Source organism: Manihot esculenta, chromosome 6 (genome assembly GCF_001659605.2).
Source record: "Manihot esculenta cultivar AM560-2 chromosome 6, M.esculenta_v8, whole genome shotgun sequence".
NCBI lineage: Eukaryota > Viridiplantae > Streptophyta > Magnoliopsida > Malpighiales > Euphorbiaceae > Manihot > Manihot esculenta.
The window spans coordinates 30308815-30327436 of NC_035166.2; the positions used below are offsets into that span (position 1 = coordinate 30308815).

Sequence of the window (18622 nt, forward strand, 5' to 3'; positions counted from 1 at the left end):
AAAAATTAAACTGAAATTTATATTAATCAGAAGCATAATTTCATTAAGTAAAAAAATAAATTTTTAATATATCCATATCATTATGCTTTAAAAACATAAAGATCTATTAATTTAATAATATAAAATAGATGATATATAATAAAAAATAAATTTATTATCTTAATTATTTATGACCGACGGGCTTCACGCGTTTTAGGAGAAGGTCGGGCCCATGAAGGCAGTACTGGCCCAAAACCCATGAAGCTTCCCTGACAGACCGGTCCAACATCTTCAGCCCTGATCCAGATCTGCAGAGCGGACCGGGTCCCTTACGAGCCCAAGTCCATCTGGAAGAAGCTCAGTTTGGTGACATGACACGAGGAAGGACAGCAGGTTCAGTCACCTCGCAGCTCTGCCCGCATACACGGCGGAGGGAATTAAATGGTCGTCTGGCGTGGAGAGGGCGTCTGACGCTCCCATACACACGGACCTGTAATACCCGGCTAGACTCCGGCATCAGAATTCCTACCGTCAGGCGGAATCTCGAATGTCGGAACTCTCTAGAAGGGTAAGAATATGTTTTTCTAAAATGTTTTTACATGTTTTCAAGGTTTTAAGTATGAAAGAAATTGAGTTTTGAAAGAAATTGAGTTTTGAAAGAAAAACACCATGGAGGAAAATCCAGGTTCGGCCGCTGAACCTCATGTTTGGCCGCCGAACTTGATGGAGTTTTGGAGTCACCTTTGGCTTCCGAAGGTGGTCTGGCCAACCACCTATAAAAGGCCCAACGTCCGAAAATGGGCGAGTTTTCTCCTCCATTTTCGGGCAAAGGTGAATTCATACCCTTCCATGGTTGGTTTTGAGGTTTTCCTTTAATCCTTTCAAGTTTTTAACAAGTTTTATCTTGGTTTTGAAGATTTTAAGTTCAAAATTGAAGTTGAAAAGCTTGGAGACCCCAGAGCTCAAATCCTCTCAATCTCCAAGTTTGGGTCACGCCTTCTCTCTATCTTCAAGAGGTAAGCGTCGATCCTCATCATCTTTAATGTTTTAAACAAGTTTTATGAAGGTTTATGGGGTAGAAATGCATGTTTAAGCTAGTTGAAAAAAATGTTAGGGTTTATGTAGATTTGAGGATAAATGTATATAATGTGATGTTATGTTGTTGTTTGTTGGGGTTTAGGCTAGTTTTATGCCCTTATATGCTTGAAAATGAGTTTATGCATGTTGTAGAATAGCTAAATGTATGTTTGGAAGGTTTAGGGAGGCATATGTGCATGTGAGGGCTGAGTTCTGCCATTTCTGGAAGAACTCAGGTTCGGCAGCCGAAGGCATGTTCGGCCGCTGAACCTGCCTGTGGTGGCATGTTTGGCCGCCTAAGCTTTCTCTTAACATAACATAACATAATATTCCAATGTGCCAGGGGCGTAGAATGGGCCTCACTGGTCTTTCTCTTACTCTGTGCCAGGGGCGTAGAATGGGCCTCACTGGACTTCTGTACCGTATCATCGTCATCATATCCTATCGAAGACTAATGGGTCATCCAACATCCATCCACATCAACATCATAATATGCAATGCAACATATTCGTGATTTCTAATGCGAACAACCTAGTGTATATCATGTCATTCGTGATGTATGAACATGTTCAGAATTTATTTATTTTGAAACATAAAGATCCATTCTACTCACCTCAGGCTGACTCTGAACAGACTATCTTATTGCTGGGGTCCTCGGTTCCTCAGGTCGATACTTACACAGGTGGACTCAAAATGAGGGACTAAATATACACTAATATAACTCTAAACATCTCCCCAAAAACCCCCTAAAACACCACAAAACATTCATAGAAAACATGCAAAGGTAGGCTGAACAGGGCACTTTCGGCAGCACCTTCGGCGGCCGAACCCCCTTCCAGATCCGAAAGCCATGCACCTTCAGCGGCCGAAAGTACCTTTCAGATCCGAAACTCATGCACCTTCGGCGGCAGAAACTCCCCTCCAGAGCCGAAAGTCCAACTTTCGGGGGCGAGTTTAGGCGGCCAAAACATGCCACCACAGGCAGGTTCGGTGGCCGAATATGGCTTCAGCTGCCGAACCTGAGTTCTTCCAGAATGGTAGAACTCAGCCTCTCATGCACAAGTTGCCTCCCAAATCCTCCAAACTCAAACCAAACCATGCAAAAACATGCATAAACACACTCTTAAGCATTTAGGGGCTTAAAACTAACCTATATCCCAACAACATCACATTTTAACAAACAATAACATACATTTCATCATATAGCTCACATAAACCCTAACACTTTAAATCTACTCTAAACATGCATCATATACCCTTGAAACCCCTCAACACTTACATAAAACATAGAAGAGGGTGAGGACCTACTCTTACCTCTTGAAGATCGAGAGGAAGGACGATCCAAGCTTAGAGATGTAGAGAAACTAACCCTTGAGGTCTCCAAGCTTCAAAACTTCGATCTTTGCTCAAAATCTTCAAAACCAAGTTAAAACTCATCAAAATATGAATGATTTGAAGGAAAACATTAAAACCAACCATGGAAGGGCATGGACTCACCTCTGCCCGAAAATGGAGAAGAAAGCTCGCCCATTTTCGGACATGGGGCCTTTTATAAGTGGCTGGCCAGACCACCTTCGGAGGCCAAAGGTGCTTCCAAAACTCTACCACGTTCGGCGGCCGAACTTGACTTTCGGCGGTAGCAAAAGGGAGCCATTTTTTGCTGCCGAACCTGGCAATTCCTTTCAAAACTTTCTTTTCTTTCAAAACTCAATTTTTCTTTCTTGATCAAACCATAAAATACATGAAAATATTTTAGAAAAAACATATTTTACCCTTCTAGAGGTTTCCGACATCCGAGATTCCACCGGAAAATAGGAATTCTGATGCCGGGGTCTAGCCGGATATTACACCTATGCTAGCATGATAGCTGTTATTGTAGGCAAACTCCACCAAAGGTGGATGCTGCATTCAAGAACCGCCAAAATCTAGCACACATATTCTAAGCATATCTTCAATTGTCTGGATGGTCCTCTCTGACTGTCCGTCCGTCTGAGGATGGAAAGCAGTGCTAAAGTCCAGCTTGGTACCCATAGCATTTTGCAGAATCCGCCAAAACCTGGAGGTGAACTGGGTTCCCCTATCAGACACTATTGAAACAGGAGCCCCATGCAGCCTGACCAATTCATCAACAAACACTTGCGCCAATTTATCCACAGAGTAGCCACTCCTGACAGGGATGAAGTGAGTATATTTGATCAGTCTGTCTACAATCACCCATATGGAGTCTAGTCTGTTGGATGTTGCCGGTAACCCCACCACGAAGTCCATAGCTATATTTTCCCATTTTCACTCTGGAATCGGCAGTGGGTTAAGCATTCCAGCCGGCTTCTGATGTTCCAGCTTCACCCTCTGACATACTTCGCAGTCGGACACGAACTGTGCTACTTCTCTCTTCATAGCTGGCCACCAATAAACTCTTTTCAGATCTTGATACATTTTGGTGGCTCCAGGGTGAACACTGTATATGGCATTATGACCACGGGCATTGAGGCGGGCTCTCTAACCTGACTATCAAGCTCTCTCACATGAGCTAGAAACCCCTGACAATCCCTCTTGAGCAACCTACAAGCCTGTAGGGCTGATATCAAACCTCTAGGTGTACCCCTCCTGTCTCCTCTGAAGACAACCTCTGACCCATCCTAATCTCTGAACTTGACTACCTTGTCTCTGCAGTCCAAGGTAGCACCATGAGCGGATAGCCAATCCATCCCTAGAATGACATCAAAATCCGTCAAATCTAGAACCACAAGGTCGGCTGGAAGGCATCTACTCTCAACAAACACTGGACTATACAGGCAGACTGACTCTGCCACTGATGGATCACACATTATTTCTTTTTCATTGGATGTTTCGTGTGGAAGATAATCTGTAGAGATGAAATGAGAGAGCGAAAGAGAAAGACCGAGAGCGAGATAAAGATAGGGGGCTTTCTGTCGAGCTTCGACCATTATTGATGAGCGCTGGTGAACCATTGCAGGTAGGCAACGTCTCCCTATGCTCCATCAGTGACGAACGATAGCGGCGATGCAACTTTGAAGCCCGATTTCAACAATTCAGAGATCTTGATTTGGAGTCTATAAGGTCAATTGATTTTTTCTTCGATGTTCTATATTTTCTTCTCAATTTAGTTGATTAATCTTCAGTTTTAATTTTTTAATTTTCTTTTTCGTTGGGTGTTTTAGTAATGGAATATGATCTGCAGAGATGATGATGAGACAGAGAGGGGGCTTTTTGGCAAGCTCCATCCATTGCAGATGTATGCAGGTGAACCGATGCAGGCAGATAATATCTCCTGACTTCTGGTGGTCCATCAATGACAAACGATGGCGGCGCCGAGACTTTGAAGATCTTTATTTGGAGTCTCATGTTAACTGAATGTGTAGTTTTGAATGAGTTTATATGTGCTAGCATAGGTTGAATGGCTCCACATATGTAGTAAAAAAAAAAATTTCCATTTCAAAATACAGGAACAAAAAGAATTTTAGGATACTTGCGATGCTAACTGAATACATGGCCGAAATTATTATAAAATTGCGGATCTAAAATAATAATAAAAAAATTAATTTACTTAATTTTATATTTTATCTTAATACATTTATTTAAATATGTATCTATTAAATATATACATAAAAAATATTATATTTCAGGTATTAGATGGAAATGTATATCATTCCTTTATTAGGGGTATATGCCACATCCACATATTCTATATTTTCCGTTATTAAGTCCATTTTGAGGTTTTTCTTTTTCTTTTTTTTATTATAATATCAGTACTAAATCTATATTTTTGTGCAAAGCGATTTTTTAATTCTGTTTCAAAATAATATTGAATGCATTAGTTTTAAAAATTATTTAATAATGATTTAAGTAAAGGAAAACAATTTAATAATTGCAATATCAGTACTAAATCCATATTTTTGTGAAAAAGATTTTCTTACTCCAAAATAATGTTGTATTTATTAATTTAAACAATAATTTAATAATGATTTTAAAAAAATAATTTAGTAATTGAATAAGTATATATTAGAAAAAATAATATAACATTTATTTATTTATCTTTTAATAGAGAACACTGATCGAATATAAAATTAAGTTTATATTTTGTAAATGTATTTTGAAAATACAAAAATAAAAATTGTTTAATATTATTAAAATAATTAATAATAAATAAGTAATTCCACAAGATCCCAACTAGTACATATATATTATTTCAAAATCTCACCTCGCCAGCTTCAATTATCAGTAACAACAAAGAGAGTATCCAAACCCACACCAACCCAAGATGGAAAGAAACATTCCAAGTAAAATTATTATATATATTCTAAATTTAAAAAAAATATATAAAAAAAATATTAACACTTTAAAATATAAACTGTCACTGTTTTAATAATATAATAAAATATTATTTTTAATTAATAATTATATTATTAATTTAATACAATTTTATTGCATTAAATTATAAAAATATATATTTACATATTTTAAAAAAATAATTTCCATTAATTTATCAGTAATAGTGGTAATATAGATTAAATAAAGTTTCAACATATTTTGATTTTCATTATACATTGGATTATTATAATTATTATGTAGATTTTTTAATATTAAATTTATTCACAATTTGATAATTTTATTGATTGGATGTGTTCTGATATTAATATATATGGATAATTTTGGATGGGTCTATCTGTACGAGCTTGAATGAATTCACCTATGCGCTAACAAAAAATATTAAAAAAAAATTTGTAGAATAGTTGAATAAAAACATATTTAAAATTCAGTTTGCTCTGCAATATGATTATTTCTGTAAACGCTGCTTACGTGGGTGAGTTCGCTTGCAGCATTCACATATTATTTTCATGTTGTTAAAGTTCATTATAGGTTTTTTACTATTTTTTATTTTAATATCAGTATTAAATTCATATTTTTGTGCAAATTTTTAGGTCTGGATTAGGAGAGCAAACTTTTCATATTCATATATTTTATTATAAAATAATTATTTTATAAAGTAAATCACATAAATTTATAATATAAAATAAATAACTTTTATAAATTTTAATTTATTTGTATGACAAAATAAATTTATTATATTTTAAAAAATAAATATATATTTACCTTCAATGATAGAATATTGTCAGATATATTATTCTACAAAAATAATTTAATAATGATTTAAGAAAAAAATAATTTAGTAATTCGAACAAGGAGATATTAAAAAAATAATATAATATTTATTTATTAGTAGAAAAAAAAACATTAAATATATGAGATCCAAAATTAAGTTTATTATTTTGAGATAATATAAAATTTATTAAAATAAAGATTGGTTAATATTATTAAAGTAATTAATAATAAATAAGTAATTCAACAGAGATCCCACCTAGTATATACATATTAAGTAATGAGGATGAAAAGAGAACACTACAACATTAAACTACAGCCTATAATTGGAAAACCAAACCCAAATTAACATATGAGAACTAAAAGTTAGAAGAAATTCAAGGGCCGCCCTTGGATCTCTCCCGCACTCTGCTCTGCTCCACCTCTAGTACGCTAACTCCTTTCTCGTGTCAAACCAACCCAATTTTCATAACTCAATCGCTTTTGATTTTTCTTTTTCTTTTCTTTTGTTGCTCATGATTTTTTTTATGTTACATTCGCTAAACACCATCTTCTATCATTCTTTGCATCACATAGCATTTTGTAAGCCTGTTCTTGTTCATCTCTTTCCCTTTTCATTTCCTTTCCCAAATCCATCACACAGACTGCTGCTGATTCATTTTCCTTTTTCTAATCGCTTTGGCCTAATTCCAAATGCCAATGGGCGCGCACGCACCTACGCTTGCGCGCAAAACCACTTCAACATTATTGCTCCTACTATCGTTTGCAATCGTCGCATTTGGTGCGATTGATCATACTCCTCTCTTGAAGTTTAGGGAAGCTCTTGGAAATAACACGGCTCTCCGCAATTGGAATTCCTCTGTTGAACCCTGTGATTGGAATCGCTCCAATTGGATTGGCGTCATTTGTTTGAACGGAACCATTTGGGGTTTAAAACTCGAAGGCATGGGATTAAATGGCATGATTGATATCGATTCTCTTGTTCACTTGACTCACTTTCGGACTTTAAGCCTTATGAACAATCAATTCGTTGGCGCACTTCCTCGTATCAACAAACTTGGCAAATTGAAAGCCTTGTACTTATCCAATAACAGGTTCTCAGGACAGATTCCAGACGATGCCTTTCAAGGCATGGGTTCCTTGAAGAGGGTGTTCATAGCAAATAATGAGATTACTGGTCATATTCCTCGCTCCCTTTCTGCCTTGCCTAGGCTTAGGGAGTTGAGACTCGAAGGGAATCAACTCCAAGGTCACATTCCTAATTTTCCACAAAAGCGTTTGAAGACAGTAAATCTAGCTAGCAATTTATTGGTGGGTCCTATCCCTGAAACCCTCAGCAAGATGAGTCCCGAGTCCTTTTCAGGTATTTTCCCCTTTTCTTTATATCTTCCTAATTTTCCAATTCACATGATCATTAATTTTTAATTCTGCATCAAAATTATATATTTCCATAACAAAGTGTAATATTCCTTAAATCTCAATGTCAGGCAACAAAGATCTGTGTGGGGCGCCTCTACTTTCATGCAGTTCGCCCATAACAATTTTCAGGAGAAAGAGCAACACTTCGAAAATCATAATCATCGTAATCCTCCTACTAATAATACTAGCGCTCATGGCAGTGGCTTTGGTTGTGTTCCAACGGAAAAGGCGCAGCCCACAGTTAGGGATGAAACCATCATTATCTACCAACTCCAACAAAATTGCACCTTCCTACGTAGCACACCAAGTGCAAGGTGAAGTGCCGGCACAGGGTGCGGCACACTCGAGGAGGTCTGATATGCTATCATTCGTGAGAGATGATATTCAAAAGTTTGATTTGAACGACTTGCTAAGAGCTTCAGCAGAAGTCTTGGGGAGCGGGACATTTGGGTCCTCATACAAGGCTGCCGTAGGGGGTGGCCTGGCTTTGGTTGTTAAGAGGTACAGGCATATGAACAATGTAGGTAGGGAAGAGTTTCATGAGCATATGAGAAGGCTGGGGAGGTTGAGGCATCCAAACTTGCTGCGTCTCACAGCGTACTACTATCGGAGGGAAGAGAAGCTTTTGGTTTATGAGTTTGTTGAGAATGGTAGCTTGGCCAGTCACATTCATGGTAAATTCCTTTTTAATTCTTTATTATCCCTTGCGAATTTCATGCGTTACTTTATTTAAGTTCATCTCTAAGAGCCTTTTGTCCTGTTTAGGTAACCATTCCCTTGAAAAGCAAGGGCTTGATTGGCCAACCCGGTTGAGAATTATCAAAGGCGTGGCCAAAGGATTGTCATATGTATACAGTGAGCTTCCTATATTAGTTCCCCATGGTCACCTGAAATCTTCAAATGTGCTTCTAGGTCCGTCCATGGAACCTATGTTGACAGATTATACCCTAAGGCCAGTAATCAACCCCCAACAGGCCCACAATCTAATGATTGCTTACAAATCACCCGAGTACGCAGAAACTGGCCGAACATCCAACAAGACTGACATTTGGAGCTTCGGCATACTGATATTGGAGATATTAACGGGAAAGTTTCCGGAGAACTATCTAACGCCGGGATACGATAGTAGTGCAGATATAGCAACGTGGGTTAACAAAATGGTTAAGGAGAAACGAACAAGCGAAGTGTTCGACAAAGAAATGAAGGGAACAAAAGATAGCAAAGGCGAGATGATTAATCTTTTGAAGATTGGGTTGAGCTGTTGCGAACGGGATGTAGAGAGCAGATTGGACATCAAAGAAGTGGTTGAGAAGATTGAACAGTTGAGAGAAGGAGATGGCGATGAAGATCTCAATGTTACTGTAAGAGGCAACGGGGATGGGATTTCCTACACTGTGGATCGATGACTGGCAAAGAAAGAAAGCAATGAAAGAGGAAGTTTCAGAAAAAAATAATTAAAAAAATTTATATTATAAAAATGGGTGTCACAGAGACGAGAGGTTTCACCTTCACAGGCTTCCTTCTAAGCTAAGGGCAAGGCATGGGGAAAATACTTGTGAGCCTGAAGTGGAGGAAGCTGATCCTGATAACAGTATGGTGCGTGGCCGTTTTGTTAATTTTGGATTGGAAAAGCTACATGAGAAACAAACCCACATATACAAAATCAAATCTTCATCGTCTTAGCTTTATCTCTCTCCCATGACACTGTATATTTGTGGATCAACGATTCCTTGGTTGTCAGAATTCAATCAATTCCTTTGTGGTTACTCTGATCCGCTTCTTCTTTTCTATTTTCTTTTTTTGTTTTTCAAATTTTCACAATGCATCTTTGTGAAAAGCACAAAAAAAAAAAAAAAAAAAAAAGGTAGCAATATTAGATTTGAGCTTCGTACTCATTCAGTCACTCTCTCAATTTTGGAATGAATTACTTGGGGTTTTTAGCTTTTTTTATCCTCTCTTTTTTGTCCTGTTGAACTTTTTTTATCGTCAAGGGATTCACATATTTTATAGTGAAAATAAAGAGGATTACAAAATTGTGATGATTTGGCTATTTAAGAATAATTATAAAAAGTTCAACTTCACATCGTTTGCCCGCAAATTACGCGGGTATCAAAACTATTTTATATACAATGTATTGTTATAAAATAAATAATAATAATAATTATAGAGGGGAATTAAAAATTTAATTAATATGTATAATTTTTAATTTTAGAGTAATAAATTTAAAAATTTTAAATAAAAAATAAAATCATGTATCAACAGATTTAATAATTGTATCAAAAAAAATTAAAAATTTTAATATTTATTATCATATATTATTAATATTTAATAAATTAAAATTTAATAGTAGTGGGTAGTGGTAGGGGTAATGGAAAAACAGAATCAATTTAATTAAAAAATTTTAATATTTAAATAATTTTCATTCAACTTCTATTGTTAAATACAAGAGAATAATAAACAAAAATTTAAAATATGAGCTAATTGAAACTAAAAGAAATAGATTCTGAGCTAATTGAACAGAAAAGAGATAGTCTTGTTGTGAAGGAGATTATGTTAATGAAATTTAAAATTATTATAATTATTAATATAATAAATTATAATAATTAAAATTTAATAATATAGTAGTTCAAAATTTATAACCTGTATTACAAAGATTATTTTATTTTTATTAAATTTTAATTATATATTTATTTATAAATTATTTTAATTGAAAAAATTTTAATTTGATAATATTTTATACTATTAGCTCTATTAATTTTTTTTAATTGTTTATATTTTATCATAATTAATATTTTTTATAATAATTTTAATTAATTATATATATTTACTCTATATAATTATTTATATTAAAGAAATAAAAAAATATAACATTTATTAATTAAATTTATATTAAATATGATTTCAAAAAATTGTTAAATCAATAAACTTACATAATGTAGTAAAAAAAACAAATATATTTATTTATTTATTTATTTAACAGTCATTTATTTTTATTATTTAAACATTTTTCATATGATAATTATTCAATTTTTATAAATATATTTTTAACATTATATTTATTATTAAAATAAAAAATGAAATAATTTTTTTATTAATGAAATATAATAAAATTTTTATTACAATATTACTAATATATTATATTAAAAAATAGTAAGAAATCAAAAAGTTAATAACTATCAATATAATAAATTGTAATAAATAAAAAGTTATACATTAATAATAATGATAAAAGTAATAAATTGTATTTAATATTTATTAATTATTATTATGTAAAAATAAAATTATAAATATATAAAAAATTATAAATTTATACCATATAGCATGGTTATGCAGACGTAAGGTAGATTCGCAATTTTCCATATATTCGTTATTATTCATATAATAAATGAAAAATATATAATATCAATTATAATTTTTTATAATTTATTTATTATTAAAAATAAAAATAAAATATATATTAAAATTTTTATTTTATCATGATTAATATATTATATTTAAAAAGTTATAAAAAATTAAAAAGCCATATATACTAATAATCACAGTAAAAAATTAAAAAGTAGTATTGATAGAAAATTAAAAAGTCATATATAAATTATGATAATAAAAATAATAAATTTCATTTATTATAAATATATTAATTAATAATGTTAATAAATATAAAAATATAATTTAAAAATAAAAATAAAAATAAAATATATATTATATGTCACTTGACATAAATATATAAATTTAATAATAACACTTAACATAATTATATAAATCTAAATATGCTATTTGTCCATCTCTTCATAATCTATTTTAGAATTCAGATATACCATTTTTAATCCTTTTATAATTTATTTTAGAATTCAACTATATATATATATATATATATTATATTAAAAACCTTGAATTTAAATTTTAAGGTTTTTGACAACGTAGGTACACAACAATTTAAAGTATATTGTTAATGAAAGATAGAATACTACTCCATAATTATTAGAACTGAAGGCTTTTTTTAACGTTAATAACTTAAATTACTGCTACAATTTTTTTTACTAATAGAAATTTTATTAAAATAATTTAATATTTCTCCTATTTCATAATTTTTTTCATTTTATTTTATTTTTAATAAATATTTTAAAATATTTTTTAATATTTAATAAAATTTAATGTATCTAGAATGAGTATAATTAAAAATTTAATAAAAAAAATTATATTTTTTATTACGCCTCAAAAAGTAAAATCACAAAAATTACGGGAGGGAGTACAACAATTTTAATTACTGTTCATTGAATAGTGAAATGGATTGCACGGAGATTGAAGGGCAAATGTTGCCTTATGCGCATTCAAAAGTGCGGCGAGGAAGCCAAGGATTTCCGCTGGGCTTAATGCGTCAATCTTGAGCTTTTCAATGGAGGAGAAAGGCACAATGCTTTCAGATTCCGCTGATTTTTCAGAACCTGTCTGATACTCTTTGCTTCCAGTAAAACTTCTTACCAATGGAGTGTTTAAAATGGAAGGATCCCAGGATACTGCATCCCATCCTTGCTTCTTGTGATTTTCTCCAAGCTGAAAAGCTGGCAGACTTTTTGGGGCTTGGACTTGAAAGGGTTTTGACTTGGCATATGGCTTTGTCTTTAGCTTAGATGGGCATATTTCCTCCATATGCCTTTTGCACTTGTTCTCTTCAGATTCTCATACTGTTATTCAGACCCTTACGTGCAAGCTCACCTTGCCGTTCTCTCAATCTGCACCTTGTACTTAAAGCTAGGCTGAACAATTCTCTCACATCTCCACATATATAATTTAATTTCCCTATATGGCTAAAGCAATTATAAGACAATAACATTTTGGAAAAGACAAGAGGTGAAGCTAAAATCCAAGGGCTAACAATATTATCTTTCAATCATTTAACAAGGCAACAGTATGGGGGATAAGTATATTGCCCTGTTATGAAACCAAAGTGAGAATCCTATGCTATGATCAAATAATCACATTTCATTTTCTTACACTGATTGAATAATCATCACCATGAGAAGTCAACAAATTAAAATATTCAACAACACTGTTTATTTTCTTCAAAATCTATGCAAAGAGAAAAAAGTTATTTCAAGCACTATACTTGGCGTGCGATTAACAGATTTGAAAATAATGCCGCTTCGATCTCGATATCATACACAATGTTAGCTTGTATCTTCATCTGATATAACGTTGGCTTCTATCTTGATGTGCGAACTTCTCTATCAAGGCATTTGTTTGATACTATTTGTCTACTTCTCAGTGATGTTCTTAATATAATGCTGGCTTCTATCTCCATCTCAAAACAACACAAAGCTATATATGTTTGAATAATAATGTTTTGAGATTTTGAGTTGTTCTGGAGAATGCTATCAGTTGGCGCAGAGAATTTATGCCGGAGTATTTGGTGCTGTAAAATATTTTTGTTCAGATAGAGCACTGTCGCCTTTCAGGTAGTAGCTCTGCCTTCAATGGTCTTATTAGTTTCCATCGTATGATAACTTGCAGATTGATTTTGATTGATAAATCTTTGACTGGTTGACAGACTGTAAACTTGCACATATACCATATAACCATGTCATCATAAATTCTGACAGGTGAGTGCAACCGATTCTTGAATCAGCTGTGACTTAGCAAGTGGGAGTAGAGCATTTGGTATTTGGATCATACGAGCAAAAGTTCTCTCTAGGATATGAAATTGAAAAGACTGTACATATCTGAAACTTGACCAGTATATATATATATATATATATACAAACACACGATGCATTTTCTGAGAACTTACTTAGGAGGAAAAAATATTCAGTGTACAACCCAGACAAGATATACAAAAGAACTTAACGGAGGGGTTGGTTAAGCCTTGTGATACATGAGAATAGGACATGTTAAAACATGAAGAAGACAGGCTCAATTGATCGATGTTTCTAAAGGTTCTGAGCTTGAGATCAATAATAATGTTGCAGGTGCATGAACTTCATGGACTATGTGGAATCCATGATGAGGAACATTGGTAAACACAGGGACTAATACGCGGTGTCAAGAAGACTTATGCAACTCAAAGAACAACATTAATTTTGGAAAGACGAATCGTGATCGTGAGATGCAACAGAGAAGCTCATGCATAATGAAACTAGACTGTGGAAAGTCCAGGTGAAGGTTATATATGCTGCAGAATCATCAAACAGGGATGAAATCTTAGAGCTTATAGATGTAATGCTGGGCCCTTGGGAAGAGGAAATTTAGGGTGGAAACCTGTCTGAACTTGTGCAGTACTGATATACAAAAATTAGGGGCTGAATTGCCAATTATGCTGATCAGAGAATGCTTTGAGCATGGGTAGATAAGTTTTTTAAAAAAAATCTTTTTGGAAAATATAAGTTTGTCTATATTCAAATTGGAATGATATATATGCACCAATCCAATTGGCCAAAAATAAATTTGTTGACCATGGAAATGATTAAATATAGCCCAATTTTGTAAATAAAGAGACACTTGCGGATTCTCTTATATTTCAAAAACTAAAATGGGACTATTCCACTAAAAGAAAGACTAAAATGGGATTAATCAATTTGTCGAATATCTGTCAATAGTCAAATTTGAGAGCCACAACCTCTGACCATCCTCAATCCAAGCTTTCTATTTTTTTCCTCTCTAAGAAGCGAAAAACAAAAAGCAAAAGAAGAAAAAGAAAAGGAAAAAGAGAGACAAATGAAATGTGGCTTCCAAAAGCAAATGGATCAAAGAAGGGAGGAAATGCGCTGGTTGCGGTAGCAATTGATAAGGACAAAAGCAGCCAAAATGCTTTGAAATGGGCTCTTGAGAATCTGTTATCCAGGGGCCAAACTGTAGTTTTAATCCATGTTCTTCAAAAGGCTGCATCACATGGTAGGGGTTTTTTTCTTTTTTTAAAATTTCCCCCCAAGCAAATTCCCCAAATATGCTATTTCTGAGGGTAAGAGAAATTAAAATTAAGATTAAGATTGGTAATGTGCAGGGCATGGACATAGTGGTGAGATCAATGCAGTTGGGAAGAACCAACTTGACAAGGCTACCAAGGATCTCTTCCTCTCATTTCGTTGCTACTGCACCCGCAAGGATGTAGGTTTAGAAATCACTGCCATCCATCTCTGTCGTTTCTCCTCTCTTTATAATTTATATATACTTGGTTGTTTTGCATCAGGTACAATGCCTTGATGTTGTTTTGGAGGACTACGATGTTGTTAAAGGCCTCACCGAATACGTTTCCTATTCCGCAATCGAGAATTTGGTGATTGGTGCCTCCAAGCATGGATTTATCAGGTAATTTCATTTCATTTACGTTTTCCTAAATTGCTATGTACCAAACAGAATGTTATATTCTTTTATGTTTGTGGAAGCAGAAAATTCAAGGCAGACATCCCCAGCAGCGTATCAAAAGGGGCACCCGATTTCTGCAATGTATATGTCGTCTCCAAAGGAAAGGTTTCTTCAATGCGACATGCTTCTCGTGCAGCTCCTTATGCTTCCCCACTTCGAGATCAGATTCAAGTCCTAAACAAGCAAAATGATGCTCCTTCTACTCCTCCTCAAGACACATCTCTTTCCCTCCACAGCGGCAGTATCAGAGGTTTGATATTTGTTTCTTTCATGTTTCAACCTCTCATTCACTTTTATGCCCTTTTCATTAACTCCTCCTCCGTTCTATCCTCTCCTCTCTACATACGCAGAAAGGACGCCGGTCAAGCCTCGCATGTCACTCGATGAATCCTTCAAGTAAGTCTTTCTTCACTTTTTATTAATTATTTCTTATATCTAAACACACACTCCCCCCTAAAACTTTGCAAATCCATCAGATCTCCTTTTGAAAGAGCTGGACGAGCTTTCAATGTCAAATCTTTTGCTGAACTCATGGAGTCTGATCCCGATATTTCATTCGTCAGCTCCGGCAGGCCTAGCACTGACCGATCGTCTTCTGTCGCCTTAGATTTCATCGATTCATGCCTAAATGCACGCCTTTCTACTAGCTCTGAGACTAGCTTCGGATCAATTCGTTCTGGACAAAAGTTCAATGACCTTTCTTCTCTCCATGAATTCTCATCCTTTTCGCATGATAGTGCAAGAACATCGTTTTCTGGTTCTTCACAAAACTTGGTATGGATCCATTTTCAACTGATTTCAATTCAAAAACAGTTGGTTGCAAATTTCTTTGGCTTATATTTATGTTTCCCTCAAATGCAGGATGATATGGAAGCCGAGATGCGAAGGCTAAAACTAGAGCTGAAGCAAACCATGGACATGTACAGCACTGCATGCAAAGAAGCTCTCACAGCAAAACAAAAGGTAACATCACAACTCATGTTTACTTGCAAATTAGAAGAAGAAGAAGAAGAAGCAGATTACCAATCGTGAAATGTCACACTCCTATAGGCGATGGAACTGCACCGCTGGAGAAAGGAAGAAGAACGGAAACTGGAAGAGGCCAAAGTTGCTGAAGAAGCAGCTCTGTCAGCTGCAGAGAAAGAAAAAGACAGGTGCAAGGCAGCTATGGAAGCAGCTGAAGCCGCTAAAAAGCTAGCAGAATTGGAAGCACAAAAGAGACTGACCGTAGAAATCAAAGCCCTAAAAGAAGCGGAGGAAATGAAGAAGGTAATGGAAGCTCTTGCTCAACAAGATGTCAGGTACAGAAGATACAACATTGAGGACATTGAAGAGGCAACGGAATACTTTTCCGCAGCACGGAAGATTGGAGAAGGAGGTTATGGCCCAGTTTACAAATGCCATCTTGAGCATACACAAGTTGCAGTGAAGGTATTACGTCCAGACGCCGCCCAAGGCAGGTCGCAATTTCAGAGAGAGGTAAGGAAAGCAGATATTTATTTAGTAATAACCGATAAATCAAAAGGTTAATGGCCTGAACTGAAACTGGTAGAAAAGATAGCTTACGCCCAGGTGAGAAGATTTGGTTTCATCCGGGCAACACCTAAAAAAAAAAAAAAGTAAATCATAGAGTTGCAAAAACTCTGTATCAGCTAGCAATCTGATTTGGAAAACTTTAAGAAAGGAAGATCAGAGTTTAGCTGTATGTTTGACTTAGTACTAATTATGTAATGGAATATGCAGGTGGAAGTACTTAGCTTAATACGACATCCCAACATGGTACTCCTCCTAGGAGCCGTCCCAGAGTATGGGGTTCTAGTCTATGAATACATGGCTAATGGAAGCTTAGATGATTGTCTATTCCGAAAAGGGGACACCCCAGTCCTTCCTTGGCAATTGAGGTTCCGAATTGCTGCAGAAATTGCCACAGGCCTGCTGTTTCTCCACCAGACGAAGCCAGAACCGCTAGTGCACCGTGACCTGAAGCCGGACAACGTCTTGCTAGATCACAACTATGTGTGTAAGATAAGCGACGTGGGGTTGGCCAGACTTGTCCCAGCAATAGCGGAGAACGTAACACAGTACCACATGACCTCAACTGCAGGGACATTTTGCTATATCGATCCAGAATACCAACAAACAGGCATGCTAGGCGTAAAATCTGATGTATATTCCCTAGGAATCATGCTTCTCCAAATAATAACAGCGAGGCCACCAATGGGTTTGACCCACATTGTGGAGCAATCAATTGAGAATGGGGTATTTAGAGAGATTCTAGACCCAGCAGTGCCCGATTGGCCACTTGAAGAGACTTTAACCTTTGCAAAGCTAGCACTGCAATGTGCAGAGCTGAGACGGAAAGACAGGCCAGATCTTGGCAAGGTAGTGTTACCAGAGCTAGATAAATTGAGGACTTATGCCCAAGCCAATATGAATCAATTGATGTGGATGGAAAGTGCATGCCAATCCCCTCATCATAGCTATACATCCACGTCACAGGTCAGTGTATGAGAAAATAAGTTTCAAGTAATGAAGTATTGCAGGTGCTAGTAAAAGATCCAAAACTAAAGGATAGTTTGAATTTGTTGTACTCTGTACGTGCAGGAAGTGATGAGCGATCCTTTAATTGGACATTCAGAAAGCGTAAAGAGCCAATCAAGCACATCATCGCTTGCAGAAGGAACCTAATACATGCCAATTCGATATGTTTTTGTGGTATACCTACCTGTGTTGGGGCTGCGCAAAGTTTTGGTTTCTTGTACATATGTGATTTTGAATTCCTTTTGGCCTCTGCTGGTTATATTGTGTTTATACTTGTTTGCTCTTTGTCACTTAATTTGGATGGGTGAATGATGAGTGAATTGCAAAGTGGGTAAGGTCGTGGATATTAAATATATATGAGCTGAATTATGGACCGTCTGTGGTTTCAGCAATTCACTCGTCTAATTTTTATATTTATCTTCAAAAGTAGCTTAATTTGTACTAATATATAAATGTGTCAAGGCTGGGTCTTTGTTAATTCAGGTAAGGATCTTGGTTTAGAGAATAAACATGTATATAATTTTGGACTAGTGCTGTACACTAATCACATAAATTTATCCTAGCTTCGTTTTCTTTGCGCAAAAAAAAAATTATATAAAAAATATGTTTTCACAAAAAATACTTTTCACTAAATATTTCTTTAAAAAAATGATTTTTTTATTTACTTACATTGAAAAAAAATAGTTCTAAATTTATGTATCAAATGTTTGATAATATGTGATGTTTACTAGGTTCCGGATACCAGAGCACGAGGTAGTCCAAATTAAAAGAATCGAGTTAGAACTCAATAAAGGCTCAATACATGACTCTAAGTCTCATATCAACACAGGACCTATCCACACAAGTCGGACTGGACCTAAACCTGCCCGTGGGATCCTAGCCCCAAATACCTGTTAGCTTTTGTGGAAAAGTAGATTTCGTGATACTCAAGATCATATTAAGTGATATCAGATGGAATTAAATGGCTATTTAGAAGAGAGAAAGAGAAAATGACATAGTATGTCCGTATGTACTGTTAGCATAAGTATGACAGAGGGGTACAAGTACGGTGATTACAAGTCTCAAAAGGACAAAAAAAAGGGAGAATAAAGAAACAAGGGAGAATAAAGAAACAAGGGAGAATAGAAAC

The 18622-nt window shown here is 35.0% G+C and overlaps 2 protein-coding genes across 2 annotated transcripts; both read left to right on the top strand.

Annotated features, from left to right (window-relative positions):
* The first annotated feature begins 6558 nt into the window (after positions 1 to 6558).
* Positions 6559 to 9344, top strand: LOC110616990 (pollen receptor-like kinase 4). Its single transcript, XM_021759552.2, has 3 exons — positions 6559 to 7540; positions 7665 to 8270; positions 8362 to 9344. Exons 1-3 carry the CDS (start codon positions 6871 to 6873, stop codon positions 9000 to 9002), a joined length of 1917 nt encoding a protein of 638 aa, XP_021615244.1. The 5' UTR covers positions 6559 to 6870; the 3' UTR covers positions 9003 to 9344.
* Positions 9345 to 14187: 4843 nt separating this feature from the next.
* On the top strand, positions 14188 to 17972 carry LOC110616989 (U-box domain-containing protein 52). The gene is made up of 10 exons (XM_021759551.2): positions 14188 to 14481; positions 14591 to 14694; positions 14777 to 14895; positions 14976 to 15202; positions 15303 to 15348; positions 15429 to 15726; positions 15814 to 15915; positions 16003 to 16431; positions 16696 to 17451; positions 17557 to 17972. The coding sequence occupies exons 1-10, from the start codon at positions 14310 to 14312 to the stop codon at positions 17638 to 17640; spliced, it is 2337 nt and encodes a 778-aa protein (XP_021615243.1). The 5' UTR covers positions 14188 to 14309; the 3' UTR covers positions 17641 to 17972.
* Positions 17973 to 18622: the final 650 nt, after the last annotated feature.

Bases quoted from the DNA above. Each gene is read 5' to 3' on its own strand.
- LOC110616990 (XM_021759552.2), top strand. From the start codon at position 6,871: ATGCCAATGGGCGCGCACGCACCTACGCTTGCGCGCAAAACCACTTCA. The intron at 7,541-7,664 runs GTATTTTCCCCT...TCTCAATGTCAG, and splicing joins GAGTCCCGAGTCCTTTTCAG to GCAACAAAGATCTGTGTGGG. The intron at 8,271-8,361 runs GTAAATTCCTTT...TGTCCTGTTTAG, and splicing joins CTTGGCCAGTCACATTCATG to GTAACCATTCCCTTGAAAAG.
- LOC110616989 (XM_021759551.2), top strand. From the start codon at position 14,310: ATGTGGCTTCCAAAAGCAAATGGATCAAAGAAGGGAGGAAATGCGCTG. The intron at 16,432-16,695 runs GTAAGGAAAGCA...TGGAATATGCAG, and splicing joins GGTCGCAATTTCAGAGAGAG to GTGGAAGTACTTAGCTTAAT. The intron at 17,452-17,556 runs GTCAGTGTATGA...CTGTACGTGCAG, and splicing joins GCTATACATCCACGTCACAG to GAAGTGATGAGCGATCCTTT.